Source organism: Loxodonta africana, chromosome 26 (genome assembly GCF_030014295.1).
Source record: "Loxodonta africana isolate mLoxAfr1 chromosome 26, mLoxAfr1.hap2, whole genome shotgun sequence".
Classification (NCBI taxonomy): Eukaryota; Metazoa; Chordata; class Mammalia; order Proboscidea; family Elephantidae; genus Loxodonta; species Loxodonta africana.
The window spans coordinates 35,524,409-35,545,888 of record NC_087367.1 but is presented as its reverse complement, the minus strand read 5'-3'; the positions used below and the strand labels follow the sequence as shown (position 1 = coordinate 35,545,888).

General features: G+C 34.6%; 1 protein-coding gene across 4 annotated transcripts in view; it reads right to left on the bottom strand.

The window, feature by feature from the left end:
• The window catches only part of MEMO1 (mediator of cell motility 1), a 143,067-nt gene that overhangs the window by 54,462 nt on the left and 67,125 nt on the right, over positions 1-21,480 (bottom strand). For 3 of the 4 annotated variants that reach the window (XM_003416060.3, XM_064277242.1, XM_023555246.2), the window contains exons 3-5: positions 19,680-19,748; positions 9,494-9,606; positions 7,530-7,641 (exon numbers count right to left, since the gene is read on the bottom strand). In XM_003416060.3, the coding sequence (XP_003416108.1) occupies positions 7,530-7,641; positions 9,494-9,606; positions 19,680-19,748 (294 nt within the window). The remainder of the gene's footprint in view (positions 1-7,529; positions 7,642-9,493; positions 9,607-19,679; positions 19,749-21,480) is intronic. The other variant, XM_003416061.4, reaches the window with a different exon arrangement.

Genomic DNA, 21,480 nt, shown 5'->3' with positions numbered 1-21,480 from the left:
GTTTGCTGACAAAAGGCTGGCAGTTCGAATCCACCAGGTGCTCCCTGGGAACTCTATGAGGCAGTTCTACTCTGCCCAGTAGAGTTGCTATGAGTCGGAATCGACTCATCGGCAACGAGTTTGATTTTGTTTGGTTCTCCATTATTGGCCTTCTCTTTTTAACTCCACTCCTAACCCCCAAATTGTTTGAAGTAACTATCTACAGAATGCAATGACTCAATCACTAAAAATGAAAAAAGTGACAAAAAGACATGCTAGCTTTCAGCAAACTTAAAACTTTCTCCCATATAGAAAGAAGGTAAAAAAGAGTGAAAAGAAATATCCTGAAGATAAAATAGATAGTTATGTTTGGATTTTGTCAGACATATTCATGGTTTCTTTTATTGTCTGGGACTCCTAGAACCTATCACCAATGAAAGATATAATTCCTGAAAAGTCACAGAACTGTGATTGTATCTGAAGCTTCTCACAAATACATCAATTTATAAATTTTAGAACTGTAATCTAATCTGCAGAAATGTTTAACATCAAGCTTAACCATCAGAAGAAACATAACTCTTAAACAATAATTTTAATTCTAAAATTAACCCTTTATAAACTATCCCCTAAGGTCACCTTTTAGTGAAATAAGTGTGACACACAAAGAATACCCATGAGTATGGGGCTCCATTAAAAAACCACCTATATGAGACCAAAAGGACAACAATTACTCTAAAGCAAAGATGAGAAAACAAAGGGAGCAGAGAAACGACAATACTAGAAATGGAACCATGAGAACACAATTAATGAGAATGCTGACACATTGTGAAAAATGCAGCTAATGTCACTGAACAACTTGTATAGAAACTGTCAAATGGGAACCTAATTTGCTACGTAAACACAATAAAGTATTATTTAAGAAAATAACCCTTTAATTCTTCTTCAAAATTTAATAGAATTTTAATACCATACAAAGGCATCTGATTATAATGTTCTCACTCAGTGAATTAAAAAATATAGTCAATATGGATAAAAAGAAAAATAACAAAAATGCATTAAGCTTAACTATCTTGATAAACTATGTAAAAACAATTTTCTTGGTAACTGTCTAGGTATCCCAAGAATGAACATGATGGGTGTCATTTATGGTACCAATCTTGCACATCTCCCAAGAATTATCAAACCTTAGACATAATGAATTTATAAGATTGAATTGAACTCAAAGAAGAAGATGGAACAGATTTAAATAGACTGTACTGTGCTTTTTCAGTTACCCATGTTCCAAAATACTGGCAATACAAAAATAATATATAGCTAAGAAAATAATAATAATTTTACAGTGAACATTAACAGTTTTGAAGTGCCCTATTTTGCAATCAAACATTTTCAAACTTACTGTAATATCCTGTTAATTCTACACATTTTGGTGAACAAAAAGCAGTGATTACAGCAAAGAAATTGTTTAGACTGTGGTGATGGATATATGACTATGCACTTCTCAAAAGTCACAGAGCTGCACATCACAAAGAGTGAATTTTACTGTACATAAATTAGAAAAAATTAAAATTTTAAGCTGTTAAAAAAAACAGCAGTTGAGGATGACATAGCGACAAGGGGTAAAAGGAAAAAAGGGTAACTGAATAGAATAAACTGAAAAGAAAAAGAGTTGTGGCTCAATGTTGTTAATTTTAAGAATTAACTGATTTTTTTTTCAAGATAGACATTTCTGAATATCCTAACTTAACCTTAAACTTTCTCAAATATAGGTGATAGTAAAAATTACTCTGAATTTAAAAAAAGATAATACATGGAAAAGCAGAACAGAATAAAGTGCATGAAACATGAACTCTTGTTTACATGTTTTAATGTAAATGAATAAACATGTGTTTGTGTATATATATATTATATAAACACAAACTTATATACACATAAAAAAACATACACACACATTATATACAGTGAATGCAGTAAACCAATTGTCACTAGGGGGCTCTGGAGAGGCTTTCACTATTCATTTTGTCCTTGATACCTGCCTACACTTGCAAACTAGGTATATGTATTTTTTTTCAGTCAGTAGGGTTACCTGGGCAATAGGATTATGGATTATTTTATGCTTTCTTCTTTATACTACTCATTACAAAAAATAATAAAAATAAATAAATGGCATTTAAAAAGTCTAAGATAACACACAGAATTATAATAGCTTAGATATTTAATTTTAAAGACAAAACAAAACCTTGTAATGACTGTTTATAATAGTAAAAAGCTAGTGGAAAAGTTAAATGTCCAAGAATTGATGAAAATATTACATAGATATACTAGAAAGTCCTATGTATAACCAAATAAAATGGAGTAAACAAATGGCATAGAAATGAACAGTTCACGATATGAAAGGCAGTAACAAAAAAGAATGTTTGATTCTATTTTTGTAAAAATATTTAATAAAAGCATTGAAAATGGAATGAAAGTTATTAGTTCATTCAACAATTACTGAATGCATTCTCTGTACCAGGTACTGTGCTGGGCAAAGGAAAACAGAAGACTAGCTACCCACAGGAGCCCTGGGAGCACAGTGGTTAAGAACTTGGCTGCTAACCAAAAGGTCAGCAGTTCGAACCCGCCAGCAACTCCCTAGAAATCCCATGAGGAAGTTCTACCCTGTCCCATACGGTCACTATGAGTCAGAATCTACTTGACAGCAATGGGTTTTTTGGTTTAGCTATCCTCAGGGAACTAACAGATCAGGGAACTATCAGGGATGGTAGACAGCCATTACACAAGCAATTACATGAAAAGCTATTTAACTACAGTGGTAGCATGGCAGCCTGTCTGCATAGAAACAACCACCAAAAATTCCTCCCACTTCTGAATGCTCCTGCCACTCCTCCAATCAAAAGTGGAGTATTTTTCTCCCTCCACTTGAATCTAGCCTTATAAATTACTTTGATCAGTAGAAAGCAGCAGAAGTATGAAGCCTGGAAGTTTCTACTTTTGCTCTCTTGCTACCCTGAGCTGCCATGTAAAGAACTCCAGGCACTCCTGCTGGACAGAAAGAGAACCATGTTCAGAAAGAAGCCTGGAAGGATGAGTGAAGAACACATGAGGAGATAGAGAGGACCAAGATGAACAGAAATTAGGCACCTCGAATGACAACCAGCACCATGGCCCCAAGACATGTAAGTGAAATGACTTGGGAGCCTTCAGCTTAAGTGGACATGCCCCAAATGGCAGCACATGAAACAGAGATGAATTGTTTCCACTGACTCCTAGCCAAATTTCTGACCACAGAATCATAAAGAAAAATAATAGCCCTTTAAGGGTGATAGTTTAATGCTGCAAGAGATAACTGAAACAAAAAATGCTGAAGTGGGGAGTAACAGAAACCCAAAACATGTGACATGGCTTTTGGGACTTGGAGGCAGGGAGAAGGTGAAAGGGCAGCAAGAAGACTGTGGAGACAGACAGGGCAGTGAGGAAACTGCTCTGGGATGCCAGAAGACGAGTGACCCATATTATATACCGGCAGGACAATTAATAAAACTGTCACATGAAATAACTTAGAAGATTGAAAATATACCTAATGAACGCTGGATCTAAGGAGATTTTCAGCAGAATGTTCAAAATGTCAACGGCTTCTTTATAGCAATCCAGAAAATGTACAAGAAAAAAATGATAAACTGAAGAATGAACTGCTTAGCTTGCAAGCAGAATTTAAAGGAAATTATTTCTATCCAGAAGTTGCTATGTTGGAAAATAACTTTCTCAACAGCCTCTGCAGCTAGCAAAAGACTGTCCAAAAAAAGCGGGGGGGAAGACATGTATCAGATTGTGAGCGCACTTCATAAGACACACAGTGAACACACAGAGAGATGCAGAGAACCGAGATGAGAGAAGTTAGGTACCACAATCAACAACTGGCACCATGGCCCCAGATATGTGATACACTTGACCAGAGCACTGGCAGTAAAACCTGTTACCCGTTGCTGTCGAGCTGATTCCAACTCACAGCAACCCTACAGAACAGAGTAGAACTGCACCATAGGGTTTCCAAGAAGTGCCTGGTGAATTCGAACTGCCGACCTTTTGGTTAGCAGCTGTAGCTCTTTACCACTACACCACCACGGTTTCCTGACAGTAAAACAGTGCCTCATAATCATCAAGCATTCCCCTGTAAGAACCTTTGTTAAGACTACAGAAATATTTAAGGCAGTGCTTGTGTACCCTCTGAGAAACACAAAAGGACTTCTAAGAAACTTACAGTACCCTAACTTGGGATTCAAAGTAGAGAAAGGTCTCTCTCAGAAAGAACTGTGGATGTGATGTTTGTCTAATAGAGGGTACTTATAACCTGATACATAGAAAACCCACAATGGATTTTGATGGAGTTTTATAAATTTGGAATAAAAGAAACACTGTTACAAATGAAAAGAGGTCTCTAGGCTCCCAAAGTGTTACATATATGAGACTGCCGCACCTTTCTCCTCCTGTGGAGCAGCTGGAGAGTTCCAACCACCAACCTTTCAGTTAGCAGCCAAGTACATTAACCACTGTAGCACCAGGGCTTCTTTACATATAGGAAGAAGCCTGAGAATGTTACCCAGGTGCAAATAAGGCCCATTTCTCATGGAAAAGAAAGGTTGACTAAGAGAGCTAAACAGGACCCAGGCAAGAGCTGAGGAAAACAATGAATTATAAAGCCACTCACAGAAGGCAGAATCAAACCTTAATCAAAGAATTTTCTCTGCCCCCTTGTTAGATTTCAGAATTGTTTTAGATCAGAGACTGCTATATGAATCTCATTCTTTCACTGTTGAATGGAAGTGTCTATGGTTAACTGCCCCTGTTTCAAAATTGTATATTGAGGGGAAAACAGGAGGGAACAGATAATTTTTCTTACTTCACAGGTCTCCAGATAAAGAGCAGCCAGACCCAAAAAGCTCATCCACAGCATAACCTGATCTGCGTCATGCAGATCATGAGATAATGGACTTTGAACATGAGGTCATAACTAGATGAAATTTCTGGGAGAGCTGGGTGTATACTGCATGTTGGAAAGATGTGAATTCTTCATCAGGGGGAGGATTATAGAAGACTGTCTGCAAAGACAGCTGCTGACAATTCCTGGTATTGAGCACACATGCTACTCCTCCCCCTGTGAGGTGGAATCTACTTCCCCCTCCCTTAAATCTTGACTGATCTTGTGATTTGCTATGAAAAACAGAATGCTTTGGAAATGATGTTGTGTAGTTTCAGATCTAGGCTTTAGGAGGACTGGAAACTTCAGTTTAGCTATCCTGGGTTGCCATGTAAGGAAGTCCAGGCAATCATTCTAGAAAGAGGGCCCAAGAACAGAAAAAAGCCCTGGACGATAAAAAAAAAAAGTCAGGCTAGCTGGAGAATAACTGAGGTACCTCAACTAAAAGCCAGAATTAAGGCCCAAGGCACACGAGTGAGGACATCTTGGATTCTCTAGCCCCATTTGAGCCATCTCAGTTGACATCGTGTTGATCACAGCAAGGTGTCCCCTGCCCAAAACCTGACCTGAAAATTATGAGCAATAAAACTGTTATGACTGTAAGTCACTAAGTTTTGGGGTAATTTGTTACTCAGTGATAACATACTGGTAGTAAGTTCAGCAAATGCTACAAAGGAAAAGTACTAGGTGCTACATAAGAGTCAGTATTAGGGGACAGTTCTACTCTGTCCTGTAGAGTTGCTATGAGTCAGAATCGACTTGATGGCACACAACCACCACCACTACCACGTCATCTGGGAGACAGGAAGTTTTTGAGAAGTGATATATTTAACAGTAGTTATTATTTAACACTATTTAACAGAGGTGGAATTATAAATGGAAATTTTATTGATTTTTAGCATCTACACTCTTAAATTTCCCACAATACATGTTCTACTTTGAAATAACAACCAAAAAAGTTATTTTGAAAACCTCCTTGAGGACCTTATTAGCAGCTTATCGGTTCTACCTTATTGAATTAAGCATATATATGCAAATAAATACACATATAAATATGCAAACATTTCAGTAAACAACAGAAATGAAGAATGGGATATTCTGATTACACCAATATTCTGGGAAATAAGCAATACATAAGATTTAACAATTTCTGAAGAATTAGAATGAACTGAAACACACCTAACCTAAAAAAATATTGCTCATCATTTAATATCACTCTGACCTTTGGAACCATCTTTAGGATTATATAATTCCTCATGGTTATATCTATAAACATATGGGGACAAAAAGACTAAAAGGAGTAAACAATACTTTGAATGCAGAATTAAATGAAAATGATCCAAAAAAAGACTATAATGATGGACTAAAATCAACAAGAAAAATTAGAAACAATTGAAGGGACATATACAATTAGGGTTAAAAAGAAATCAATCATGAAAGCACAAGAGGTGAAAATAATCTGTCTTAGTATGAAAAGGCCTTGGGTTTTAGTTGAACACAAGTAGAACATTAGCCAACAGTAAGACGTAATCTTCATTAATACATGTGATCAACAAAAACATTTACTGAGAACTTACAAGTACCAGGTATATTACTAAGAGAACACGGTATTCAGATCCATGTAAGAAATAATCCCACCATGTTTAGAACTAGCCAGGCTATGTATGAAATACTAAGTTTTTATAAAAGGTGAAATGATTAGAGAAATATAACCTAAAGAAAAGAAGATATTTTGAATGCTGCCCTTTACAGGAGAAAGTAAATTCTTGAAACAATTTTTTCATTTCATCAAAATAAATTGATAACTAATGTGTGTTGGGCATTAGGCTAGGCACTGGTAGGTATTAATGGAGACCAAAATAGATGTTATCATTATCCTCACTCTAGTCTACTGAGTACTTTCTAGTGAGCACCCCATTACTGGAAAACCTTTTAAAAAAAAAAACCAAACCACATTGCCATCGAGTCAATTCCAACTCATAGTGACACTACAGGACAGAGCAGAATTGCCCCATAAGGTTTCCAAGGAACGGCTGGTGGATTTGAACTGCTGACATTTTGGTTAGCAGCCAAACTCTTAACCACTCTGCCACCAGGGCCCCAGGAAAACCTTTAGGAGGTACCAAACAATAATCTGTCCAGCATATTATAAAAGAGATCCATGTACTTTGAGATAAAAAAATTGAAATAAATGACCTCCGGAGTTACTTCCGAATTTAAAATTTTATGATTAAATAGCACTGTAACATAAAAGAAGGTAATGATCATTCTGAGATAGACTTATCTACTGAATAAAATACCAGGCAAACCCAAACAGAGGGGATTTTTTTTTTTCTATCCTTTTTTTTTTTTTTTTTTAAATACAACAACCACAGTGACTCATGTGTTCAGGCTTCATAGGCAAACTAATTTCCATCCACATTAAGAAATTCCAATCTTATATTTTGTTTCATTTCAAAATAAAAAAATATGTATTTTTACCCTTTTTACCCTAATGATTACCTTACTCTAGTAAATAATTCCAAAGAAATTAATATCTGTGATTTCTCTGTAATTTCCTACATAATCAATATACCTTTCCATGGCTTTAGCTGTATAAGGCAAATGCATTTCAATACTGTGTTCATCTTCATCTGTCTGCAGAGACATGCGTTCAAACATTCCTGTCTTCCATAGTTCTCCGTAAACTAGAGATTTCAAAATATATGAAAACAAATATATTAAAGTATATCCTTATTCTGTGAGATTCCACCCAGTAACATAAAACTACATGCTTTGGCAAAAGACAGGAGCACCATGTAAGTATTCTTTTATCTTTATCTGGAAAAAAATAAGTGAAAAAGTAGCTTTTTATGCATAGACAAAACAATATTATATGCAATGGCTTACTTAGCATTTGTATATGTTACACAGTTATATAATAATATATTAAGTTAAAATTTTTATCAGCTCCTTCATTATTTCTATAATCACCTCTAAGGCTTTTTCTTGACTTCCAATCACCACATGTTAGCAACAACACAGTTGAGTAGATGAACTTCTACTGAAATATGGAAAAACAACTGGTATATTTATCCATGAGGCTAATAAATTTTTTGAGGGTTTTTTCATTTCTTATTTCTTTAATAAAATATATGGAATTATTATCTCAATACCTCAGGTTCCCACCATTCCCACTAAGAATGCTAGTTTCCTCAGAATTCAAAATGAAGCTCATGAGAGATCAACATAAATTCACTACAATATCATGCCAGCTTAAAATGACCTACTATTTCAATCCCTTTTGATGAACTATACTTAAAACTGAATATTGCATAGCAAAAGGATACAATTTGATATCCAAAAAAAAAAAAAACATGATTTAAGAATGTATTTTATCATAGCACAAAACCAACATTTTAATAACTAGATTCGTAAATGTGTTTACCAATATTGATGAACGAAACCTGGTGGTATGACCTCTTTGCCACAAAATTATACCTGGTTAAATGTCCTCCATTCCTTCACTGGGAGGCTATCCAAAACTAAAATTATCTGAACGTCCCAACAAAGTTTTAAAAAGGTGTGTTTCAAAAATTATCTCAGGGAGTAAGGCTAGTTATACTCCAGCTTCATTATTAAGATGTATTATAACAAAAAACTGCTAATACTCTTATGATACTTAAAGCTCCAGATTATGAAAATGCAGGCCTAAAAAAATAAGGAAAGGAAGTGATCATTTCCTTCGCAAAGGATTCTTTCATTCTACAAAAGTGTTTGAGAATTTCTTGAACAAAAGCATCCCTAACATACGCAAAATCTGATGAACTTTAAGATACACACCAAGTTCCTGAAGGTGGTTAGTTCTGGGAATGTAAGTTGAGTTCAGGATAAGAGAAAAATTCTGAATCAATTGTGGATGATAAGTACACAAGCATTTATTACATTGTTCTCTGTATACTTCTATATTTTAAAAATTCTGCTCCCTTGTCCTCCCAAAAATACTTTAAAGTCCAAAAATTTTACTGTACATATTTATTGTATAACAAGACATCTAAATAAAAACTGTGATTTCTGGAACCCTATGAAAAAGGAACAACAAAATAATAGACCTGTTTTTAAAATGATTATTAGTATCTTTCAGAGTTTCACAATTTTTTCCCATAAAAATCATCTGAGAGGAAATAAAGGCATAATCACCATTGTGTATTGACAGTGAGGAAAGTGATAAAACTTTCATCACGTTGGTACAGGTACTAATCTTTTGTTTCATGGTACAATGTTTTCATATTTCTTCTGAGTATAAATGTAACCAAAACAGTCTGGAGACTTAAGTGGATCTAACAGATTTCTGTGGCTTGCAGGAAAGCTCTTACTGTCTTTTGTAGCTATGATTTTTTTTTTTTTTTTAGTTTTATTTGTTTTTTCAGGTTAGTTCTAATACGTATTATATAAAAATTGAGGTCTGACTTATAATATTCACATTTTAATTTTAAATTAGCTTATAATCCTACTAAAAAACTTCAGTATTTAAAAGCTATAAGTTTTCTATATACTTACTTTTTTGGTCAATACGAAGGTCATACAGAGGAGTTCTATATATATCCACACTGGAAAGTGCACATCGAGAGAGGGGCACATGATGAGAAGGCCCGAGGATGAATATTCTCCGGCTAGGAGAAATGTGACAAAAAACACAGAACAACTGCACTTTTATATAAATCTCATTAAATAAAAGGAAAAAAAGTAATTAAAAACTATAGAGTTCATGTTTTTCTTCTTGATTGATTTCATTACCAACTAATGACTGGCTTCTTAGTTAATTAAGTTCAATTCCTTTTCTCTGTCCTTATGTTAAAGAAAAAACAAAACAGTTGCCATCCAGTAGATTCTGAATCGTGGCCGCGCCATGTGTGTCAGAAGACGATTCTGCGCCACAGGGTTTTCAATGGCTGATTTCCTCGGAAGTGAATCGTCGATCCTTTCTCCCAAGGCTCATCTGGGTGAACTCGAACCTCCGACCTTTCAGTTTGCAGATGCATTAACCGTATGCACCACCCAAGGACTCTGCCTTTATGTTAAAAGCCTTGAAAAGAACCATCTTCAATTTCTGAAAACATCAGCTATTGATTACCTACAGTAAACCAACAAGCTATGCATAAGTCATCTCTATATTCACAATATGTATAATATAGAAGGGTCTCAATATCTATGTTTTATTAATTGAATTGTAAACATTTTGGCTATTAAAATCTTAACTTTCTAAAATCACCTTCTAAGCTTCACTACAACTTTAATAAAAATACATAATAGTATAAAATTCTTAAAAAACTCTATACAAGGGAAGGTGGGAGGGAACAACACTAAATAGAAAATAGATAGGTGGGAACTTTGGTGACAGGTAAGACAGTATACAATACTGGGGAAGCCAGCACAACCTGTACAAGGCAAGGTCACGGAAGCTCCATAGACACATCCAAATTCCACAAGGGATCAAATTACTGGGCTGAGGGCTGTGGGGACCATGGTCTCGGGGAACATCTAGCACAACAGGCACAGCATAGTTTACAAAGAAAATATTCTACATTCTACTTTGGTGAGTAGCGTCTGGGGTCTTAAAACCATGTCAGTGGCCATCTAAGATACTCCACTGGTGTCACCTCATCTGGAGCAAGGGAGAATGAAGAAAACCAAAGACACAAGGGAAAGATTAGTCCAAAGGAGTAATGGACCACGACTACCACAGCCTCCACCAGACTGAGTCCAGCATAACTAGATGGTGCCCAGCTACCACCACCAACTCCTCTGACAGGGATCACGATAGAGGGTTCCAGACAGAGCTGGAGAAAAATGTACAACAAAATCCTAACTCACACACACACAAAAAAAGACCAGGCTTACTGGTCGGACAGAGACTGGACAAACCCCAAGAGTATGGCCCCGGACACACTTATAGCTCAGTAATGAAGTCACTCTTGAGGTTCACCCTTCCACCAAAGTTAGACAGGTCCATAAAACAAAATGAGACTAAATGGGCACACCCGCCCAGGGGAAAGGACGAGAAGGCAGGAAAGGCAAGAAAGCTGGTAATGGGGAGCCCAAGGTTGAGAAGGGGAGAATGTTGACATGTCGTGGGTTGGTAATCAATGTCACAAAACAATATGTGTATTAATTGTCTAATGAGAAACTAGTTTGCCCTGTAAACCTTCGTCTAAAGTACAAGAAAAAAAAACCTCCATACAAAATATCATCACAAAAAAAGCATTCTGTATAACAAAGCTAGTTCTATGTTTCTTCCCACAGCAGACAGAAAAAAACATCTTGTTGAGAAGAATTGTATGTAATAAACTTTCTCAGTTCCCATACAAGTAGAAGTCAATATCAAAAACAGAGAAATCTGATGTGCTTTTTGCACTGTAGTCCAAAGAAAAAAACTGGGCTAAACTTCATCTTAAATCTTCATAATCCCTTTGTCTGATATCAAGAGCAAAATTAACTTCCTCTCATTTTATCTGAAACGCCCAAACCAGTCCTACAATCTAAATTCCAAAACTACTCATCTTCTCTGTTCTCCTAGATTCACATGAGCCAACTTTCCTCCACCACACACACATACACAAAAATTCAGACCCAAAAATCAAAACTGTGCAAAAGAAAAAAATATATGATAGGCTATATACCTACAGAAGCCCTGGTGGCGCAGCGGTTAAGAGCTCGGCTGCTAACCAAAGGATATCAGTTCGAAACCATCAGCCAGTCCTTGGACATCCTATGGGGCAGTTCTACTCTGTCCTATAGGGTAGCTATGATTCAGAATTGACTCGATGGCAATAGGTTTGTTTTTTTTTTTTTACTACTTAGAAAATTAAGTACCATTCATTACTCAATTCTTGGACACAGACTGAGATTTTGCAGGTCATGTACGGTGTATTTATTTTGATAAAATTCTATCAAACTAAGAAAATTAACCTATTGCTTGCTTTATGTTACTTTCTACACTGGGTGGGAGTTGAGGTGGGTGGATAGGGGAGGTATAAATAAGAAACAAGTGTTTCTCAGTTTTAGAGTTCCGAAACCTCCTCTATAGTTTCCTAAATGAACAAAACTAAGAGCTACTTACTCTGTTCTCCCATATTAATAGCACAGAAATGTCAAGACAATATTTTTAAACTAAAGTTTAATGTGGGACACAAATAACAGTAACTCAGAGTGACCAGGTGACTTGCCTAAGGCCAAGTATAATATGAATCAAGTATGAAAAGGGACATTTCTTCTAATACAGGAATGTCCTTCATATGAAGGAAACAGTATTTAAAATCGGTATTTATATGAAGACAGAAGGATAGAGTACTTAAAAGCAGAACACTCCTTGAAAATCTAGGACACATAGTTAAAATATAAAATGATTTTTAAAATACCGATCTAGACTCAAAGCATAAATAAACTTCACAGGTAAGTGTAACAAAGTTTCAACAGTAGCAAAGGATGGCCCTTACTCCAGAAGTAAGTACCCTAGGTTTGCTGGTAAGCAAAATGATGAGTATACTTTGTGTACCCAATAAGTTGCCAGGATGTCTGTCCTCATAAACATTTATTTAATTACTTATTCCAAATAATGGAACAGAAGTAATTTTTTATAGGCATTCCACGAAAAGTGGATAACTTTTAACTAAAAAATAAAACATCATATGGCCCCAAAGAAGATTACATTTTGCTTTTTTTCTATCCCTGCATGGGTTTCTAAAAGATACGAATCAAAATCAAAGTCACTACCTAAGCATATGCTGAATTCTGAGTTGCTAATTAAAGTTTGAATAATATTCACGAAAAAGCTTTGCAACTATCAATATGGGAGAGAACTTTTCAACTTTGATGTTAATTAAATATATCATTTTTTTTTTAAATCCCTTAAACAGCCAAAGTGATATTTTTGAAACTTAAATCGGATCATGTATCACTTCCCTGCTTAAAGGCTTTCGACAGCTTTTTATGGTCATAGGAAAAAATACAAATCCTTAATATGGCTTCTAAAGTCATATATGAACTGTGCTCTTCTCGTATTATTCCCCGCCCCCCGCCCCCCGCCCCCCGGTTGATCACTACACTTTATACACACTGGCCCTCTTGCAGTTTCTCAATGACACCAGTAACTTTAACTACTCTAGAGTCGCCATGAGTCGGAATCGAATCGACGGCACTGGGTTTTTTATTGCTTCCTTTGGTTGGCTGGCTTGGCTTAAAAGTCAATTCCCACCAACAAAGTGAACAGACAACCTACAGATAGTTAGAAAAGTTGGGTGAACCATATTATCTGATCAGGGTTTAATATGCAGAATATATAAATAACTCTTACAATGTAATAAAAAGAAAAACAACCCAATCGAAAAAACAGGCAAAGGACTTAAATAGACATGTCATCAAAGAACATATGCAAATGGCAAACAAGCACATGAAAAGATGTTCAACATCATTGGTCACTGTCGTTGTTGTTAGGTGTCATCGAGTTGATGTTGACCCACAGTGACCCCATGTGACGGAGCAGAACTGCTCCAAAGGGTTTTCTAGGCCGTAATCTTTATGAAAGCAGATTGCCACGTCTTTCTCCCATGGAGCCGCTGGGTAGGTTAAACCTCCAACCTTTCTGTTAGCACCTGGTACTTAACCACTGAGTCACCAGGGCTCTTTCATTGGTCATTAGGGAAAAGCAAATCAAAACTACAATGAGACTTGACCCCCACTAGGATGGCTATGATCAAAACTCAGTAAACGAGGTGCTGGGAAGGATGTGGAGATATTATACCCCCTGACCCATTGCTGGTAGGACTGTAAAACGTGCAGCTGCTATGGCAACAGCTGGGCAGTTACTCAAAACCCTGAACACTGAATTACCATATGATCCAGCAATTCTACTCCTGGGTACATACCCAGAACAACTGAAAGCAGGAATGCAAATACTTATATATTAATGTTCACAAAAGCCAAAAGGTAGAAACCACCTAAGTGTTCATCAACAGATGAATGGATCAACAAAATGTGGTATACAGATATAATGGAATATTACTTAGTCATAAAGAGAAATGAAGTCCTGATACATGGTAGGACATGAATGAACCTTGAAAATATTATGCTGACTGAAATAAGTCAGTTACAAAAGGACAAATATTGTATGATGTCACTTATATGACATATCTAGAACAGACACATGTATAGAGACCAAAGGTCATTAGTGGTTACCATGGACAGGATGGTGGGCGGGAGGATAAGTTGTTACCTAGAGAACACTGAATTTCTGTTAAGGGTGATGAAAAAATATGGACACAGATAGTGGTGATGTTGCACAACATAATGAGCATAGTCGATGTACACGTAAAAAATGTTGAAATAGCAAATGTTTTGTTATGTATATTTTTACCACAATCAAAAAAAAAAAAATCAATTCCTCAGAGATCTCTTCTCTATCTCTTCCCACAATCTAAATCAAATCACCCTCTTGTGGTCTATCACAGCAGTTCTCAAAGTGTAAACTATGAACTCCTGGGATACCTGAAGACTCTTTCAAGGATTCCACAAAACAAAACTATCTTCATAATACAAGTAAGTGATTTGCCTTTATCATTGTGCTGACATTTGCACTTGGGTACAAAAGCCACACTGGATAAAACTGCTGGCACATTAGAACAAGGATCAAGGTAGTGGAACCAAATAGCACTAGTAGGTATTGTATCCTTCACCTATACCCACATCAGTGTCTTTTTAAAAAGACCAGTTTCACTTAATTTCATTAAATCTTGACCCTTGAGTACATGTCTTTTTAATATTCTGTACAACGAAATGCATTCAGTCTGTTGTGGTAAGTGCATAAAGCACTTCTGCTGCATATCTTAGTACAAGGGTTGTATGAAGGAAAAGCACTTGTGTGATTGTGAGTGGTGAGCTGAACTAACCACTTTTCCATGGAACACAGTTTCTTCCTCAAAGAATGGAAGAATAACTTTGATTACTCCGATTTGGATATCTGGAAGAATTTTTCTCAAAAATGAACTAAGTGAGCCTGCCACTTCAAGGAAAGCAATTGACATATTAGTTGCCAGTGATAAAATTCAAGTTTTCAAGTGAAAATCAGACTTCTGCAAAACTTCCATGACTATGAGCTTGGCTGCTTCCCAGTAATTATTTTTCTGATGAAACTGGTGGTAATATTAACAAATGTAATTTTTGATGTTGCACGACAAAATGTCAACGTTTGAAAAATCTATATAATTTAATAAATACAAAATTTCCACGTTCAATGCATGATGTTAACAGAATCATGCAAAGCAAAAGAGCTACTCAGAGTGCAAGATAGACAATGAATTTTAACTAAGTGTAGAAGGTTTACTGATAAAGTTTCTGATTTCACATCATAACAAACCTTTAAGAAACTAGCACTTGTGGACATCTGGTGTAGCATCAAAGAAAAATATCCACGATACCTGAAAACACTATTACAATACTCCTGTTCCTTTTCCAATTACAGATCTGTGTGAGGCTGGACCATTTTCAATCAGAACAATTTATCACAACAGACTGAAAGCAGATATAAATATGAGAATATAGTTGTCTTTTATTAAAAAGAGACTTATAAAAATGCAAAATAATGCCACTCTGACTGACATCTTTTCTGCTGTTTAGAAAAGGTAGCTATTTTCATTTTTTAAATTAACATTAAAATGTTATGTGTGAATTTGTAATGGATTTATTATTAAAATTATTTTAATTTTTCATTTTAATTTCTGATCTGATAAACAGTGAGAGATGTAATTCACATAAACAAAAGTTCTTTGGTGTCCAATAACTTAGAGTAAAAAGGGTTCCTGAGACCAAGAAGTTTCAGAACCGTTATATTTTACTTTGATACACCTTATCATAATTTTTATTTAGGTATCTATGATGTACTTAATGTCCATTTTATTCACCAGTTTATAAGTGTCACAGAGCTGGAACCATGTCTGTTTTATTAATTACTGTGTCTCTTATCACTACCATAGCACCTGGCTCATAGCAGCACTTAACATTTTTTTTTTCTAAGTAAAAATGCTTTAATTTATTCATCCTTTTCCCTTCGAGATCAGCACTTGAATTTCATTGCTAGCAACTATTTGTAGACTTGGATCAGGCAAGCTTGCTTGCAAACAAACTTGGTTATCACTTTCCATGCCCTCTCACACTCCCTATTAAATTGTAAATGGTTACTATGAAATCTTGTTAGGGTCTACCTAACCAGTTGTATTAAAAATCAAAGAGCCATTTTATCAGTTCAAAACTATTTAGTCCTCTTATATTTTTAAGATTTATAATTTTTTCACTATTAAAGTAATATATCCATTTTCCATAAGAGAAAACATACACATAAAATTTCATCACCCATGCCAAATCAGTCATCATCAAGTTGATTCTTTGATTCTAACTCTGGTGACCCCATGTGTTGCAGAGTAGAACTGTGTTCCACGGTGTTTTCAGATCTTTCAAAAGTAGATCACCAAACCTTTTTTCTGGTGTCTCTGGGTGGATTTAAACCACCAACCTTTTGGTTAACAGCAAAATGCTTAACCATTTGCACCACTCAGGGACCCCTCATCCGTACATAACGACTTTGCCACAGTTTTTTTTTTTTTCCAGGATTTTTAAATAATAACTTACTTAACCTAATACATTATATATTCTTTATACAACTTTGCACTATTTAAGCTTTTTTTCCCATTTGATATAGTATAAACACTTTCCAAATTACTATAAAGCCTTCAAAACCATCATTTTTAACGGCTACATAATATCCACAGAGTAAGCTGTCATGTTTATGTAATTAACTCACTGTTAGAAATTTGGCCTTTTTTTTTAAAAAAAAAAAAAAAAAAGGCTGCTGTGAAAATCTCATCACATTTATCTTTTTTCACTTTGGGCCTTATTAAGATAGATCTTAGAAACCGAATTCCTAAGTCAACAACTATAAATATCCTAACATATTAACAAATTGCTTCTGTAAAATGATATATAATAACCATAGAAATGTACTATTTTTCAAAAAACTAATTTCAAAAAAAATTAATTTCTCCATAACCTAATAACCTAGCTAGTCCTAAATTATATTGTATTTTTTTAAGTTGTTGATTTAAATTGGTACCTCACTACTGTTTTTATTTATATTTCTTTACTACAGAAGTAGAGCATACTTCCATTCCTCTTTTATTAGTCATGTTTACTTTTTTGTAATTTCAGTTAATATTCTTTGGCCACTTAGCAACTAAGCTCTACAAGTCTTGTTATTGATACTATAAATCTTTCGTGTGTCTTTTTTTGACAAATATTTTCCCTATTCTATTAATTGTTTATTTTGGCTACATTATGACATAGGAGTTACTTTTAATGTGATCTAATCTGTTTTTCTATTACTAATTTCTTCAATCACAAGCAGTTGGATATATTTTGTTCCAAATTACCTCTGGCTCAAAATTTTCTTCCATTAGTTTAACTCCTTTATCTAGCTGGTATTTGTTTTGATATATGGTGCTAGTAGAGCGTCTAAGCTGACTGCTTTTTTCAAACTGACAGTATTTCAATATTATTTTTTAATTAATTTTTCACCTGTTATTTGTAATGCCTTTTTAAAATCATATTTGTAGCACACAACTTGTAAGTACTGGGAATGACATCACTTGTATTTTAAAAAGATGATTTTGGCTTTCATATAAAGAATGGGTTATATGTAGAGGGCAAGAATAGAAGCTGATAGTACAAAATTTAATCCTCTCTCTTGGACCAACTGTAATTTTTTTAATATACTTCTAAAGGTTCCCCAAAGGGTATTCTTTCTCTATTTTCTCAAAGAACTCTGAAGACAGTGCAACCCACAAGGGAGGCTACTTTCAAGAGAAAGTAAATTATTATTTTTACACTTAGACCTTCAAATTTATTTATCTAGAATTCAATTAGTATGTATTAATTACAAAAATAAGTTGATCAGGTCATCATCCATCATTTTATCTCTTTTTCCATTGGTTTGCTTTATCTTCCTCCTCTTAGTTCCTTTACTCTCTTCCCTGCTTTCCTCTTTTCCTTCCATTCTCTACAATGCCTTAGTTAACCCAAGCTTTTCCACTTCTACCAATACAGACTGTATATTTCTCTACATAGTCCTAGGCCAAATTTAATTCTGAGGTATACTTTCAGCACACATCATTAATAAAATTAATAAAAATTCTGCCAAATAGAGAAAGGTTTAGAAAAAGCTGTTCTAAAAACTAACCTTAATTATAGCGGGTGTATCAGCCCAGGGTCAAATGAAGGTAGCTTCTGAAAAGCTTTCCAATCTAATTTCAATTTGCTCTTATTTATTAAATAAAGTAATTAGTTAAGATTGCATATTACCTATGGACCAAAAAACAATTAAAAGGCTCTCCCCAAAACATTATACACAAGGCAAACCACTAAATTTTATTCATTATTAAACATATGCTAAAAATAACTTTCATACTGCAGAAAGCTAAAAAGGAGTTTTTTTTTACACCACTACTACTACAGGATTACCTAACAATCAACATCTGATAGAATTATGAAATGAACATTTCATCTATTCATACAAAGCATCACATATGACAATACACACTGGAGCATGATATTGGCTCATATATAGTAAATAAACTATTTTAAATTAAATGCTGGTCAGCAAGCTAATAATTTCAATGGCTACTTTCAGCAGAAGTTTTTATAAGTTCTACAGCAACTATAGTATATACTACAGCATAAAAAAAAAGCATCACATATGACAATACACACTGGAGCATGATATTGGCTCATATATAGTAAATAAACTATTTTAAATTAAATGCTGGTCAGCAAGCTAATAATTTCAATGGCTACTTTCAGCAGAAGTTTTTATAAGTTCTACAGCAAGTATAGTATATACTACAGCATACTACTGTCTAAATTGAGAAACTTGTGAACTTGCTACTACAGAGGCCCTGGTGGCATAGTGGTTAAGCGTTTGGCTATTAACCAAAAAGGTCAGCTATTCAAATCCAGTTCAAATCCACTCCTTGGAAACGCTATGGGGCGGTTCTTCCTGTTCTACAGGGTCACTAAGAGTTGGAATCGACATGATGGCAATGGGATTATGCTACTACAGGGTCGCTATGAGTCAGAATTAACCTGATGGCAGTGGTATACTACTTAATCACCTTCAATCTGCCACGAAGTTTTTTTTTTTTAAGCTAATTTCTAAGCTGTCATTGAATTATTAAGAGTTAATATGCTTCAAACACCATATTAAATTCAATGTCAGATTCTAACATATTTCAGATACCTTACCCTATCAATGAGAAATTATTCTTTCTTTCACTATCTACAATTTAACAACTACAATAAAGAATTTTAAATTTCAAAATGATTAAAATAGAACAAAAGACTGCGATTTTTCTTTAAAATGCTCATCTCTTTTTGAGGAAAAATTAAAAACCAAAATATTTAACCTTTCTAACATTTTACAAACCAAAGGAAAAATAAAAACCACATGTTCAGACAATGAGAAATAGTACTAAAGCTCTTCATAACTTATGTCTTATAATCAGATTCATAAAAATCTGATTCATTAAAAGACTGGCAAAAATATGACATTATATATACATACATATATATATATATAAGTATATATATATAATGCCCAAACTTCTCCCCCCTCCCACTTAAAACTGTATCTAACTATATTACTTACGTAATAGATGGATCCACTTGTTTGTAAGCATGGGCAGCACAAGACCCACAGTACGTATATCCTGCATGGCTACAAAAAAATATATATTTATTTTTAAAAAATTAATCATCAAATTCAGGATTAAAATATTCTAGAAAAAAATACTTTTGAAAGAAATATAATAATTATGGTAAACATAATAGAATTGATGTATACACTAAAAGGCAATGAAGGTAATGATGCAAATTCTGGAAAATAGGGAATATATGATTTTCTACACTGTGCTCCAATTTTATACATTAAAAATATTTGGAAATTTTTTTGTCTGAAGGACAATTAAATTTGGAGAAGTTCATGGCTAACTTGAAGTTTTTAATATAACATTAATAATACATGAGTTTTCACACTCTTCTTCAATACCACTGGCAGATTATTACAGAAAAATAAAACCCACAAAAAGTCAAATCAGCCCAAACCAAACACCCTAGAAGTAAGAATTCACTTCCTTCTGTGTCTTCAGTGGTATGGCAATTGACCTGGCCTTCTTTTTTTTTTTTCTATGTTTTACCTTTCATTTTGTCTTCCTATTATTCTTCCCTTTCATTGTCTCTTCTCAGCATTTGGTTAGTGCTCTTATCACCTATACAACTTTGCTTCCTGATCTCATTTTACTTTCTTGACTCATTCTAGTTTCATGAGCCTAGAGACATTTCCCTTGGTGCTTATCAGTGAGATAAAATGTATATGTATTACATAATTTACAAATGGTAAGATATATGATACTTTTTTATTGTAAGTTTCATACAGCCAATTAATTATCACAGAGAGCTTTCAATGATTTTTGCTCAATTTTTGTTCATGACTGCAACTATGGTTGCAACTGACAAGCAAGTAAAACAATGAAGACATATGCCTGAGATTCACTCATTAGTCAGTAACCTGAACAACTTTTTTGAACAAGATAATAGTTTTTGAATACTAGAAAGGCTATTTCCGCATCTTTTTTTTATGTGTGCTATTCATAATGTAAAGGCTACAGAAAACACGACATAATTTTAAATTTAATTTGCATTATTATTAACATTTTCTCCACTACTTTCCTAAGTATAAACAGTCAATGGACAATAAATCAAGACCTGATTTATAGCATTTGCTGATTTCTGTGGAGTAAATCATTCCCACTCCAGCCAATATCAAGCTACAACATGACAGCACTGAATGCAGAGTTGGGAAGAGATGCACAGTAAATTGAAAAGATAAAACACAGACTGAGAGAAAACATTTGTAAAGCACATATCTGATAAAGGATTTATATCTGAAAATATAAAGAATGCTCAATAAGAGAACAACCCAATATTTAAAAAATAGATAAAGGATGTGAACAGACACTTCACCAAAGTATAAATTGTGGTGGCAAAGAAGCACACGAAGAGATGCTTAACATTATTAAATCATTAAAAAAAAAAACCAAACCCACTGCCATCAAGTCAATTTCGACTCATAGCGACCCTATAGGACAGAGTAGAACTCCCCCATAGGGTTTCCAAGGAGCGCCTGGTGGATCTGAACTGCCAACCTTTTGGTTAACAGCCGTAGTAGCACTTAACCACTATGCCACCAGGGTTTCCAATTTAATCATAAGAGAAATGTAAAATTAAAACTACAATGAGCTATCAATATACTTAACCACTATGCCACCAGGGTTTCCAATTTAATCATAAGAGAAATGTAAAATTAAAACTACAATGAGCTATCAATATACATCCACTAGAATACCTAAAATTAAAGAATGACCATACCAAGTGTGGTGGTTGTTGTTAGG